The following is a 12257-nucleotide window of genomic DNA, read 5'->3' as shown; positions in this document are numbered from 1 at the left end:
TTAAGCTGTATAAGTGTCTATGTTCAACAACACAGCCATGCAAAATAACATGGCTATGAGGTGGCGAAAGCTTGACCTGCATAGCAACAGCTGCTAAACTATTTGGATTAGCATTGGACAATTGCTTTTTGGGGTGGGATTTAGTGAAGGGCTAATTATTTGTGTGACAATTAATGGTCAACTGTAATTTGTGAATGCGACAGCCCTAGTGGGAGGCCCTGTGGTGGGCCCTGGGGGTCCGTCGCAGCAGCAGCAGCAGCAGCAGACACAGCAGCAGCAGCAGACGCAGCAGCCCTCCGTCATCCAGCAGAGGTCCAACATGTACATGCAGCCTCTGTATTACAACCAGTACGCCTACGTCCCCCCGTACACCTACCACCACCCGGACCAGGCCTACCACACCCACCTCATGAACACCAGCCCCGCCTACCGCCAGCAGTACGAGGAGAGGCAGCGCATGGCCGATCAGAGCCGGACCGCGCCGTCGGCGGCCGACAAGAAACCCGACGTCATGGGTACGTACAGTAGGCCCGTCGCAATTACTACCTAAGTGACCTAATGCTGCGTTCAGTCATGCAAAAGATAGAAATAGCAGATCTACAAGCAAAGTTTCCGCTATTTTGTAAGTTTTTGGGAAATAAATTATTATTATTTTTTTTTTAACATGTAATTTGTGATAAGTTATTTGTCATATCTGCCCTGTGCAATTTGAGATTAAAAGGCATACAGAAAATAAAATTATATATATATCCCTATAATAAATATTTTTTGTGGCTTTCACCTTATTTTTTTTAATTTTTTGTAGAGGGATAGAATCACAGTAGGCTGACAGGAAATGGGGAGAGGGCCTTGGCCGTGGCTCAGCGGTCCAGGCACCTTGGCCGGTAGGGGGGGGGACATGCAGTAAAGGCCGTTAGGATCGGGAGTCGAACCCGCGGCACACTGCCAGACTGGATTACCAGCCAAGGTGCCTGAGCCACGGCCCAGGCCTAAAAACAAAACGTTGAGTTTGACCAGATGAAGAGCCTTGGCTCGAAACGTCGTCAATAAAAGTTATTTTTTGGAGCATACGAGTGTGCGGGTTCCCTTCTCTTTTCATATGTTACTTTTTGAACCCAGCACCTCCTTGAAGTGATGTGCGTATTTTTCTATAGTTTCTAAAAACAAAACAAAAAACAATTTAATCATAAATCACAATTGTGTGTGACCATGTGTTAATCGTCAACATACATTTGTAACCGTGACAGCCCTGGCCATGGGATGCAAGGAGAGAGGTGAGAGAAGTGAGCGAGGTGAGAGAAGTGAGCGAGGTGAGAGAAGTGAGCGAGGTGAGCGCGAGTGTCCTGGGAAGATGCCGGAAGAGTGGAAGCAGAAGCCGTCCGCTCCCCCGACCCTCTCCAAGGCACCCAGCCTGACCGACCTTGGCTGCAAGGCTCTGCCACCCCAGGGTAAGGCTAAGGACGCAGCTCCACCCCCACTGGCCTCCTCGGAGCAGCCCAAGTCTGTCATCATGCCCAAGGGAGAGGAGGCCAAGACGCCTACCCAGCAGACAGAGGGGCTCAAGGTCAAGTTGAGCGAAGCGGGGCATCATGGGAAGGACGATCCCAAAGCGGGCATGGAGTCGAACCGACCATCCAGCATGGAGCAGGCTATGTGGTACAGACAGGTAAATACTCACCTGGTAGGTTTTAAATACTATCTATACAGACAGGTAAATACTCACCTGGTAGGTTTTAAATACTATCTATACAGACAGGTAAATACTCACCTGGTAGGTTTTAAATACTATCTATACAGACAGGTAAATACTCACCTGGTAGGTTATAAATAGTAAATACTATCTATAGGGACAGGTAAATGATGAATAAAAGCAGTGAGACATAAAATATGTTTTGATTAGGCGTTCCATCATGCTCATTTAAGGACAGCTAGATGGCTATTTCAACAAATCTGATTGCTTCCTCGAAACTACCTGATGTATGATGTTTGTTTGCACATCTTTCCTCAGGAGCCAGACTCCAGGCTGTGGCCGTATGTTTACCCCAACAAGTACCCGGACACCCCAAAACCTCACGACGAAGACCGCTGGAAGGAGGAGAGGGAGAGGGACAGGGAGAGAGAGAGGGACAGGAAAGGGGGCAAAGACGACAGGGCCCGACCAAATAAGGACATGCCGCTTAAAGAAGAGGGCAAAGAAGGGGGGGCAGAGCCCAGGACTCAGCCGAGCTCCTCCGAGGAGCAGCAGCGGGGGGGTGGGAAGGAGGTGAGACCCCCCCACATGCAGTTCTCGTCCCCCCTGCCCCAGCACCAGGGCTACCTGCCCTACATGCACGGAGCCTACGCATACAGCCAGGGCTACGAACCCAGCCACCCCGGATACAGAGGCATGCCCTCTGTCATGATGCAGAACTACCCCGGTAAGACACTTGTCTAAGAACCGCAATATGCCATGCCCGGATGGGCATGGCATATTGGCTGGGCCGAGTTTGCACTCTATTTTCCCTGCCTGCTGTTAAAACTCTGCCTCGCTAGTCTCTGCCCATCATGTGACTGTGGAGGTTGTCCATTTATCTCTCTCTCAGCTGACTAGAGCACAGGTACTTATAGCTGGTTGACAGTCTAACTAGCCTACTTTATAGCTGTCAACCACAACAGTTTCTAGGCACGACCGGTCCCAATCTCCCAAGATCAGGGTCGGTCCGATCAAAGCAATCTCCCAAGATCGGGGTCGGTCCACTCAAAGCAAATTTGAAGTGATGGGAATTGGCTATTTTAAGAGATTTTTAACTCTGACCATCAGCTGCCATATACCCAACAGGCAAGTCTTTAGACATCCGATATTCATTTGATCACACGATCATATAAGCTCATTCAACTTATAGTGCCCGATATTGTCCTGATGAATGGGGAGACCTTCCCATTAAAAAAATGTCATACATGGACTTAATGGATTTAAAGTATGGATGTATAGGACTCCTTGATACAACATTACATACTGTCATAAAAGTTAATCAATGATTTGATCATTAGGACAATATCAGTCAGGGATGTTTGTTTTCTAATCTAAATATTGGATCAAGGCATTTAAAAACTGTCTGGGGTGCACACACAAGCCATAGTAGACGACACAATGACCCTTAACGTGTCATAACGACTAAATTGAGAAAATAAAGGGGTTCAGCCATGATGGATCAATTGATAACAAACACCTTTCTAACCCTCCACCGACTCGCTAACATCGTCCTTACAGGGTCCTACCTGTCGTCCGGCTACTCCTTCTCTCCCTACGGAGGAAAGCTGCCTCCCGGGGAGGAGTCGGGGGAGAAGGGAAGTCGTGCGAGCCCCACGGTGAGCTCCAAGCCCGGTCCCGACACCCCCAAAGCCCTGGAGCTGTTGCATCAACACGCCAGCCAATACAAGACCAAGTCGCCCACCGTTCCCACCGACAAGCCCCCCCACGACGCCCGTGATCGCAGCACGGGGGGCGGGCCAGAGAGAGACCGAGACAGAGACCGCGAGAGGGAGAGAGAGCGAGAGTCGGAGAGGCCGAGGTCGTCTCCCTCCCAGCGCATGCTGCCTTCCCATCACCACCTGGGCTACCCCCTGCTGTCAGGGCAGTACGACCTCTCCTACGCCACAGGTCAGAACATGCATCAATTGAACCGTGTTCCAATAGATCCAATTCTACCGTATATTGGATAACATGCAGAATTCTGTATTGACTGACTGACAATGGGAAGGAATTGGTGACCAGAATGCTCGCCTAAAAACCCTGTTTTACTGAAGTTAGGATTAGGAATAAGTTTAGGTTTAACCGTTTAGTCATAGTTTACTGAGGTTAAGGTTAAGTAACCTAACCTTAACCTCAGTAAACTGAGGTTACGTTTAGGAATACCAGTTAGGCCAGCTGTACACCCGAATGTGTTTTGAGGCGAGCATTCTGCTAGTCAAGGAATTTGATCGGAGTGTGTAAGGACCTTAAAGGTTAATGTGCCTTTAATTCCACATGTGATTGACAGCAGATAGTTGCCCTTTAATCCCTCTCTTAAAGAAAACCGTTAAACCCTGTAGACTGCCCCAGGGCTCTACACTATGCTTTCCCGTGTCACCATATCTCTGTGTAGAAAATAGTTTAGCCACAGGCTGACCGTTGTGAGCTTGTAGATATGCTCCACAGGCTGACTGCTGTGAGCTTGTAGATATGCTCCACAGGCTGACTGCTGTGAGCTTGTAGATATGCTATTTTTCTCGGCTGTTGGTCTCCAGAATAGGGTTGCTGGAGATCAAGTGGTTGAAGCACTTGTAGTAGTAGTACTGCTCAGACAGTAGTAGTAGTAGTGAACTGCTCAGACAGTAGTAGTAGTGAACTGCTCAGACAGTAGTAGTAGTAGTGAACTGCTCAGACAGTAGTAGTAGTGAACTGCTCAGACAGTAGTAGTAGTGAACTGCTCAGACAGTAGTAGTAGTGAACTGCTCAGACAGTAGTAGTAGTACTCAGACAGAAGCGTTGTTCATCCAACCGCATCATAACTGGCTACGATCCCGCAGGTTTGTCCTCGTCAGCCATAGTGGCCAGTCAACAAGGCTCTGCCCCCTCCATGTATCCCCCTGCACGGAGGTGAGAAAGGTGAGAATACATGGTAATAGATCTGTCACAAATTACCCAAGTTAAACTGGTATTTTATTGATGTACGGTAATGTGTATATTGCCATCTAGTGGAAGTTTTTTTAGTACGGAGAGAGAAATCTCTTCATTTGGTAAGTCACAAAAGTACATACAAATATTTATACATGGCGTACACGGTAGGGCTGTCGTTTTAACACAATGTCGTCTTCTGTACCCTTCCATAGGAACACCTGATTGGCTGAACTCTGCCCTCCCTGGGGTCATGTGACTGGATCACATGAGGAAGCGTGTGACGTTGACTGGTTTATATTGGGACATCAGTTCACTGGTGTTTATGTGCGTTTGATTTGTCTGCCTGGGAGGGGGGGTGTTTGCTTCTCCCCCCACCCCCCCCTCCCCACGGGCTCTGATATGGGCGGGGCTAATGGATGTACAGACTCCTCCCCTTTTGACTCTGTACCGCCCAGTCGGCCAGCCAGTCAGTCAGCCAGCCAGCCAGCCAGTCAGTCAGTCAGCCCTGGGTACAGCACTGAGATCTTCCCACAGGCAGTGTTCTGTTCCAGAGCGCTCTGGTGGATCCGGACTTCCACCGACAACCCGTTAAGACCTGTGAGGGGGGTGGGGTGGGAGTGGGAGTTGTTTTGACACAAACTGGATTATGTTTGGGAATCACTACATTCATCTAAGTTCTGCATCTAAAGTCCTGAATGGTTCCGTCGTGTTCTGTAGGAATGGGTCGACGGAGGCTCTCGTTTTTGGAGTATGGTTTATTTTGAGCCAGAAGGAGAAGAAGAAGAAGAGAGTGGTGAGGTCACTCTATGGCTCTCTATGCAAAACTGCTGCTGTCCATCACTCAGACTCTGCCAATAACTGACAGTTCTGCCTGCTTGGACCCGCCCCCCACCGGGCACTTTGTGATTCCGTTGTCGTTTCTAACACACAGCACTTCCTGTTCACCTCTTGGAAAAATGTATTTCCTTTTTTTTTTTTCTCTCTCCATAATATGAGACATTTTGTTGCCATGTCGTTCGCTATTGTTTTCACGTTTGTTTGTTTGTATGTCCGGGAGGAGGCCGGTTGTTGTCGATGCCCGCCAACAGTCACCACTTACCCCCTGATCCCTGACCTCATGTCTGTCAACTCACAAGTCAAAGGTCAGCCGGCCCACGGGCTCCACCCACCTCCTGCCCTCTGCTGTCTGGAGGACCTGTGATGTCACAGGAAGTACTCAACATGCGCGCGGCGGCGGAGGCGGGGCTCTCAGGAGGACGCGGGAGGAGGATGAGCCAATCAGCCTTGGGGTTTCTGTGGCCTCTGTCTGTGCAGCCTTTCTCTGGAACACATTGCTGCGTGTTGTTGCGTTTGGTCCGGGAGAGGAGAGAGAGAGGAAGGGCCCGGAGCCTAGAACAGCCTGGTGCTGAGGATGCTCTGAGACTTTGGCTGGCTTTGACTTTGTGGCGCTGTGGACAGAGGACCCCCCCCCTCCCTCCCAGCATCCCAGACACACACACACAAACCCCAACAGGAGGCTGTAGTCCCTGTTTGGGGAGAAACTACTTCTTAGTTGTGTGTGGTAGATGTACTTCCTAAATTGTGGAGTAGAAGAACATGAACATGTTCCCTCCGATCTCTCCACTGTGCAGAGGACTAGAAGATCTGGAGAAAGTATACTGGCTCCGTAACAGCACTCTCTCTCCTCTCTGTGTGTTTTCTGTATATTCTGTACAGAGGAATTATTTTAAAATAAAAGTAACAAGGTTGTTGGATGCTATTGAAAAAAAGAAATTCTTACTCGTTTCTTCATTTTCTTTTCTCTCTCTTTTTTTTGTCTCTTAGCCTTGTTGTTTATTTTCTACGGTTGTTTATATGCTATTAAACCTGTAGCTGGTGGTAACGGCTTTATAACTCACGTCTTGTGAATTCTTTTTCAGTTTTACACTTTTCCCGCTGTCCCTGTTCTTCCCTCCATCCTCTTCCGTTGGCCAACCTGAGTCTGTCCATCAGAATCCATTGATTCTCTTTCACCCTATCGTCATAGATACAGCCATTTCAGTTGAGCGTCACACGTTTGGTTTGGTTGACTGAAGGACTAGCATGTACATGTGTTTATAAAATGGTTACTTGTTAAAAGCATATGGCTGAGAGACGCTTTATGAGAGAGAGAGAGACAGTCACTGGGTTATGAGGAGGCGAAGGTAATCCCTCCCCCCCACCCCACACTTCCCTCCTACCCTTCCCAACCACAATGACCTCGTCAACTGGAGCTGTCGATGCTTCTCGCCCCCCAGAATGTTATGGGTTTTAAATCACCATTTGCAGAGCGCGTTCAAAAAGGTATTCGCTTTAAAAGATCATCAGCGTTGAATTTTAACAGTTGTGATGCCATATCCTGTTCACATGTTGTAATTTCAGTGGGAGTTGATGTTCGGGCCATGTTACTGATGAAACGAGTTCAGCTCAGCCACGATCACCAAGCCTGTTTAGAAACAAGAATACTAATTGTAGAAGAATGAATTTTAGCTGTTTCCTGTCTCCTAGTTGAGCCACTGTGGTGGCAGGTCTATTTCTTCAAATCGAAACAAACAAAAAAATGAATTCATTTTATTCTTTAACGTTGGAGGACATTTTCTTTTTCTTGTTTTACTAATGTTTGACGCCCCACCATAGCTGTGAACACGTGAGGCTCGGTATCAGTCAGTGGTACTTGAAAGAGATGTTTACAACATTTTCTTTGTTTTATTTTTGTCCTTATGTTTTGTTTTGTCCACACCCTTCTCCCTTCCACCCCCCTCGCCCCAGGGAATGTCTCTGATGTAAAGTGTACTTTGTCACATTTCTGTTTTTATACAATACTGTAATTTGCCTTTGTACATTTAGGCAAAAAATAAATCTTTTTATGAGACAATCACTCCAGTTCAGTGGCCAGTCTGTTTATTTCAGGACTAGAATGTGGTGTTGCTCGTAGTGCATTCTGAGCCAGGGGTTCCCATGCCAAGGACCCTGAAACAGCCATGGACTGGCTGCTCACTCATGATGCAATGTGGTGATTTGGCCACAGAGAGACGCTGTTGTACTGTTTAGTACTTAGTATCGACATAGGGTTGATTGAACATCAACTACAAACCACACTTTGTTTTTCATGTCATATGAAAGCAGGGAATCATAGCTTCAAATTGACATTGGTTGTTCAGTTTGACCCACCAGTTTTGGAGATATGGCTTATAGAGTAATGTCTTGCAGAAAACAGCGAGTTGAGAAAACAGGCTTGAAAGGTTCACTTCTGTGGTCTCTAACATTACTTTGGTGAAAAGTTGGAATTTGCGCGATGGCAGGCTCTCAGTCAAATCTGGTCACAAATGATGACCATCAACCACATTGTGTATCATTGCGCTTGTATGTGTATATCCGGGTTTTAAGTTATATTGTGTTGTCACGCCCAGCTGTCAACACATTGCGTTCCTGAGATTCCTCGTTGACGTAAGCTCAGGTGGCGGTGACTAGACTCGTACTAGCCACGAAACATTAAATATCAATACAAAAAACGTAACTAACATGTCCGTTTCTTTTGTGCGACGGGCAGCTGCAACCACCGCCTACCCGGAAATGTTGTTTGACTCGTTTCTAACGCTTATTGTGTTACTCTTTGGGTATATTTGTACATTTCCACCTTCAGTCGATGCTTCATATCCATATGAGTGAAAAGGCCAGGATGATCGGTTTATTTTTCCAACACCGTTCTTATATGAAGAGATCTGAAATCCCCCTATGGCGATTTCAATACAAATAAAAAGTACACGAACCTGTGAACTGGCGCCCTCTACTGACAGTGACGTCAGGACTTTGGTGCTCTATAGTGTTGCACTGTTGCCTGCTAATGAGAGAGAGGGGAGTTGCACCACTCAGTTCACACAGGTGTGATTTTTTTAATAGGCCTAAGGGCTGGGTTGGCCTGTGTGTGTGCGAGGCTGTGCGCACACACACACACACACTCCAGCCAGGGGTGGATTATCCAACGGGTCTTTTGGGCCCAGGCCCAGGGTCCCCTGAGCTAGGGGGCCCGCGTGACTGCGAAGAGGCTCAAGCTCAGGGGCCCCTGGTTTATTATTTTTAAGCAATCCCTTGCTGTAAATTCTGAATATCGCAGGCCTATATGTCATCATTGATATTCGTACACGTGTGCAGACAGTATGCGCCACGTCGGAAGAAAACAAAAAGCTCCAGGGGGGTGGGGGGGGGGGGGGGCCCTTTTGCGTGACGGTGGCCCAGGGGCCCATACTTTCTAGATCCGCCTATGACCGCAGCCGTCCAACTAATGACAGTATAAAAGAGGCACGTGTTAAATGATAGACGGGCATCACTTTTAGCTGGGAATGTAGGGAATTAATGAGACATTTGTAATTATATTATTAGCTTCTGACCTCTCTCTCTCGACTCTAAATATTTCATTGTTTTAAATACTTAATGCTGTCAGTTATTCTCCCTATTCGCATCTCTGGATTTAATCCAGAGAGGGGATTAATGAGGGGATTATCGTCGACCAGTTGCATTTATAAAGTCTACCATTGTCAGTACTTTTCCATCAGCATCTCTATAAACCGTTACATTGATGAAAACCCACTCCTACCACTAGAGGTCAGTCGGTGTGGCAGGAGGATCACACAATCACGCCCGCGAATAAAGTATTCATGATAATCAATCGGTCAATCAATCAAAGCATATAATGTCAAACAGACAAACTTGTGCTTTGATTGATTGAAGTATGTATTAACGGATTGGAGGATTACAGTACATTTCAAGCACAACTCGACACAAAACTGTGGACAACACCATAAAGCATTACACTTGTTTACAATAGGGTCCACCATGTTCAATTAATCATAAAACACCTGCTGGCACGTTGGATATAGAACTACCGTATTATCGTATATGGATCTACATGGTGGTTTATGCCTGCAACTGTGAAAAGAAATAAAGAACCGGAACACCACTCGTCTGGAGTCACATAATTCGATAGGTCTCTAATTTCGGTGTAGCTCCCAAAGGAGGACGTTCACGACCGTCGTGGCGGAACTTCAAACTTTTCCCCCCTGCCCAGCAGTGCCCTCCATTTACAGCCCTTACATCTAGATAAACCTTCAGATTTCAACTATAAAGCGCTCATTCCAAGGCCACGGATGTTTCAATTCTCCTCGGGTCGGTATAAGTACCCGTATTTTACGTATTGTCAAATAAAAATGTTTGTAATCCGATCGGTGGCCATTTTCCTCATAGCTATAATGTATAAGAAGTGCAGTACACCATTATAGAGTACACCTCCCAAATGATAGGGGTCGCATATTTGAACGTTTATGGCGAAAGAACTGAGAAAATGGCCACCGACCGGATTAAAATACCTTTTTTATTGAACAATACGGAAAATACTGGTATTTATTCCCGCCCGGGGAGAATTGTAACATCTGTGGCCATAGGATAAGCACTTTATATTTGAAATCTGAACGTTTTATGTAGATGTAGTAATGGTTGTAAATGGAGGAAGTGCAAAAAAAACATGTTCCACCATGACTAGGACATTAATAGAGACTGGCAGACTGCTGCTCCTCCTTCAACGTTGCTGCACGCGCTGCCACAGAATGGAACCCCCCACACACACACACACACACACACACACAGTGACACTCAAACTCAAAGGGCTTTATTGGCATGAGAAATCATACGTTTACATTGCCAGAGCACAATACAATTTGATATCATCATCCTATCACAGCAGCTCACACCACACCGACCGACCACTACCGACTCCCCCCTCCTATCTCCCCTTTCTCCGCTGTTTACTCCTCCCACTCTCCTTTTAGTGTCCCCCTCCTTCTCTCCTCCTCCGTTACCGGTCTCCCCTCGCTCTCTCTCTCGCTCTCCCCCTGACGGAGAATGAAATACTTTTCGTCTGTGTTGTGTGTGACTGACTCGCTGGAATAAATGGTGCTAACGGGAGATTGAAGCTGTGTAGGAGCGGAGAGGTAAGAAAGAAAAGAAGACGTTGTTTTGCTTTTGTGTCGTCTGTCGTTGGTAATGGGACCGTGAAAAATGGGGTATAGATGCATGGGGTCGGTTATCTAATGTTTTGTAAATACGCCTTTGACCGTTTTACCCTCCGTTCGGCGGAGGAACCGTTCAGTCGGTTACCGAGGAGGATTTTAATAGGTTACTTGCTGGTGCTAGTCTATTTATGGTTCAACGGCTCTTTGTCGTCAACGTTACATTACAGTCCAGCAGTGCAGAAATGTGAATAGAACTACAGTGTTAATTTTCGTGTGTGTGTGTGTGTGTGTGGGTGGGTGGGTACGCGCGCGCATGCGTGCGGCTGCAGTTTGGATTAACAAAATATGTATAGATTATAGCCTAGATATATGTTCTCCCATATTTGTCAGAATGTTTTTGGTGGATTTTGAAATTATTTATTTATAAGTATACTTTTGATTTTGAATATTTATGACATAAATTAAGCATTCATTTTCGTGTATGGGAGCTGTGCATTAGAATACACCTTGGTCCCTGACCACTGATGGTTGTCTGCTGAGTTGGCACATTAACCCTAACCTGGCACGGCTCACTTGAACCTTAGACCGCTGCTTAGCCTGGAAAGATACACAAATAAAGATAGTTACTTTATTAAAACAAACACAAACACACACACACACACACACACACACACACACTGTGACAGACACACACACACACACACACACACACACACACACACACACACACACACACACACACACACACACAGTTCCTAGTAATACCCTAGTAGTCTGTTATGTAAACAACATGAATAAATCCTTATACCCACCACAGGGACAACATGGTGCTTCTGGTAAATGAACCCCTTGTAAAACTGCAAAACAGAAGCACACTACCTGTGTTGTTTGAACTTTCTATAGCAGTGGATTTCAACCCTTTTCATATCAAGGGCCATTATGTATTCAGCATTTGAGCCACGGACCACCATTTGATGAGATTTAGCCTCTCAGACCCAAGACTTTAATATTTAGTTGCGGTTGGAATATTTTGTCCACAATTCCATGCTGTATTGATGTGGTACCACAGCAACAAAAGTTCAGAAACTTAACTTTAGTCCATTATTTCTCCACTTTAATAATACCAATTTGTATTGTATTTTATATAATTTTAATCGTTGATTAGTCAGCTTTACAACGAGGTATAGATTGTAAGGATCGGGCATTCGTGGAATGAGTAACACAGCTAAACCAAAAAATTGCCAAAATGGTTGGTATTCTCCCTTGCTTTGAGTTGCTTAGTTAGTGGATTGGATGATTGCACTCTCTCACAGTAATATGGAAAAAACAACACATATTGGCCATTTTTACACTTTATTAATTTTGCACGCAGTAAGTCAGTAGCTAGTGGAAGATCCACATGCCAAGTGGGATGGCATCCCATTCCTCAACCAGATAGCCAACGTGGTTCTGTTGGTCACTCTAGCATGTACAGCGTGTCCAAGCTGGCCAATATGTGTTGTTTATTTTCCTTATTACTGTGTGAGAGTGCAATCATCCAATCCACTAAGCAACTCAAAGAAAGGGTGTGTACCAACCACTTGCCATTTTGGCAA

The 12257-nt window shown here is 46.2% G+C and overlaps 2 protein-coding genes across 11 annotated transcripts in view; both read left to right on the top strand.

The window, feature by feature from the left end:
- Positions 1–7540, top strand: part of LOC308314000 (zinc finger protein 609-like) — a 37353-nt gene extending 29813 nt beyond the window's left edge. For 4 of the 7 annotated variants that reach the window (XM_080761353.1, XM_080761357.1, XM_080761356.1 and 1 more), the window contains 6 exons: positions 204–515; positions 1248–1666; positions 2009–2417; positions 3251–3640; positions 4549–4618; positions 4852–7540. In XM_080761353.1, the coding sequence (XP_080617479.1) occupies positions 204–515; positions 1248–1666; positions 2009–2417; positions 3251–3640; positions 4549–4618; positions 4852–4861 (1610 nt within the window). In that variant the 3' untranslated portion in view covers positions 4862–7540. Of the gene's footprint in view, positions 1–203; positions 525–1247; positions 1667–2008; positions 2418–3250; positions 3641–4548; positions 4628–4851 lie in introns of all 7 variants that reach the window. The other 3 variants (XM_080761358.1, XM_080761354.1, XM_080761355.1) reach the window with 2 other exon arrangements.
- A 2968-nt stretch (positions 7541–10508) lies between these two features.
- The window catches only part of LOC308314002 (GRAM domain-containing protein 2A-like), a 48237-nt gene continuing 46488 nt past the window's right edge, over positions 10509–12257 (top strand). For all 4 annotated transcript variants that reach the window (XM_080761363.1, XM_080761362.1, XM_080761361.1 and 1 more), the window contains exon 1: positions 10509–10641. The gene's annotated coding sequence lies outside the window, so the exon portion shown is untranslated. The remainder of the gene's footprint in view (positions 10642–12257) is intronic.

The sequence above is a fragment of the Protomyctophum bolini genome (genome assembly GCF_963924005.1).
Source record: "Protomyctophum bolini genome assembly, chromosome: 4".
NCBI classification, from domain to species: domain Eukaryota; kingdom Metazoa; phylum Chordata; class Actinopteri; order Myctophiformes; family Myctophidae; genus Protomyctophum; species Protomyctophum bolini.
This window is presented reverse-complemented; position numbering and strand designations above follow the sequence as displayed.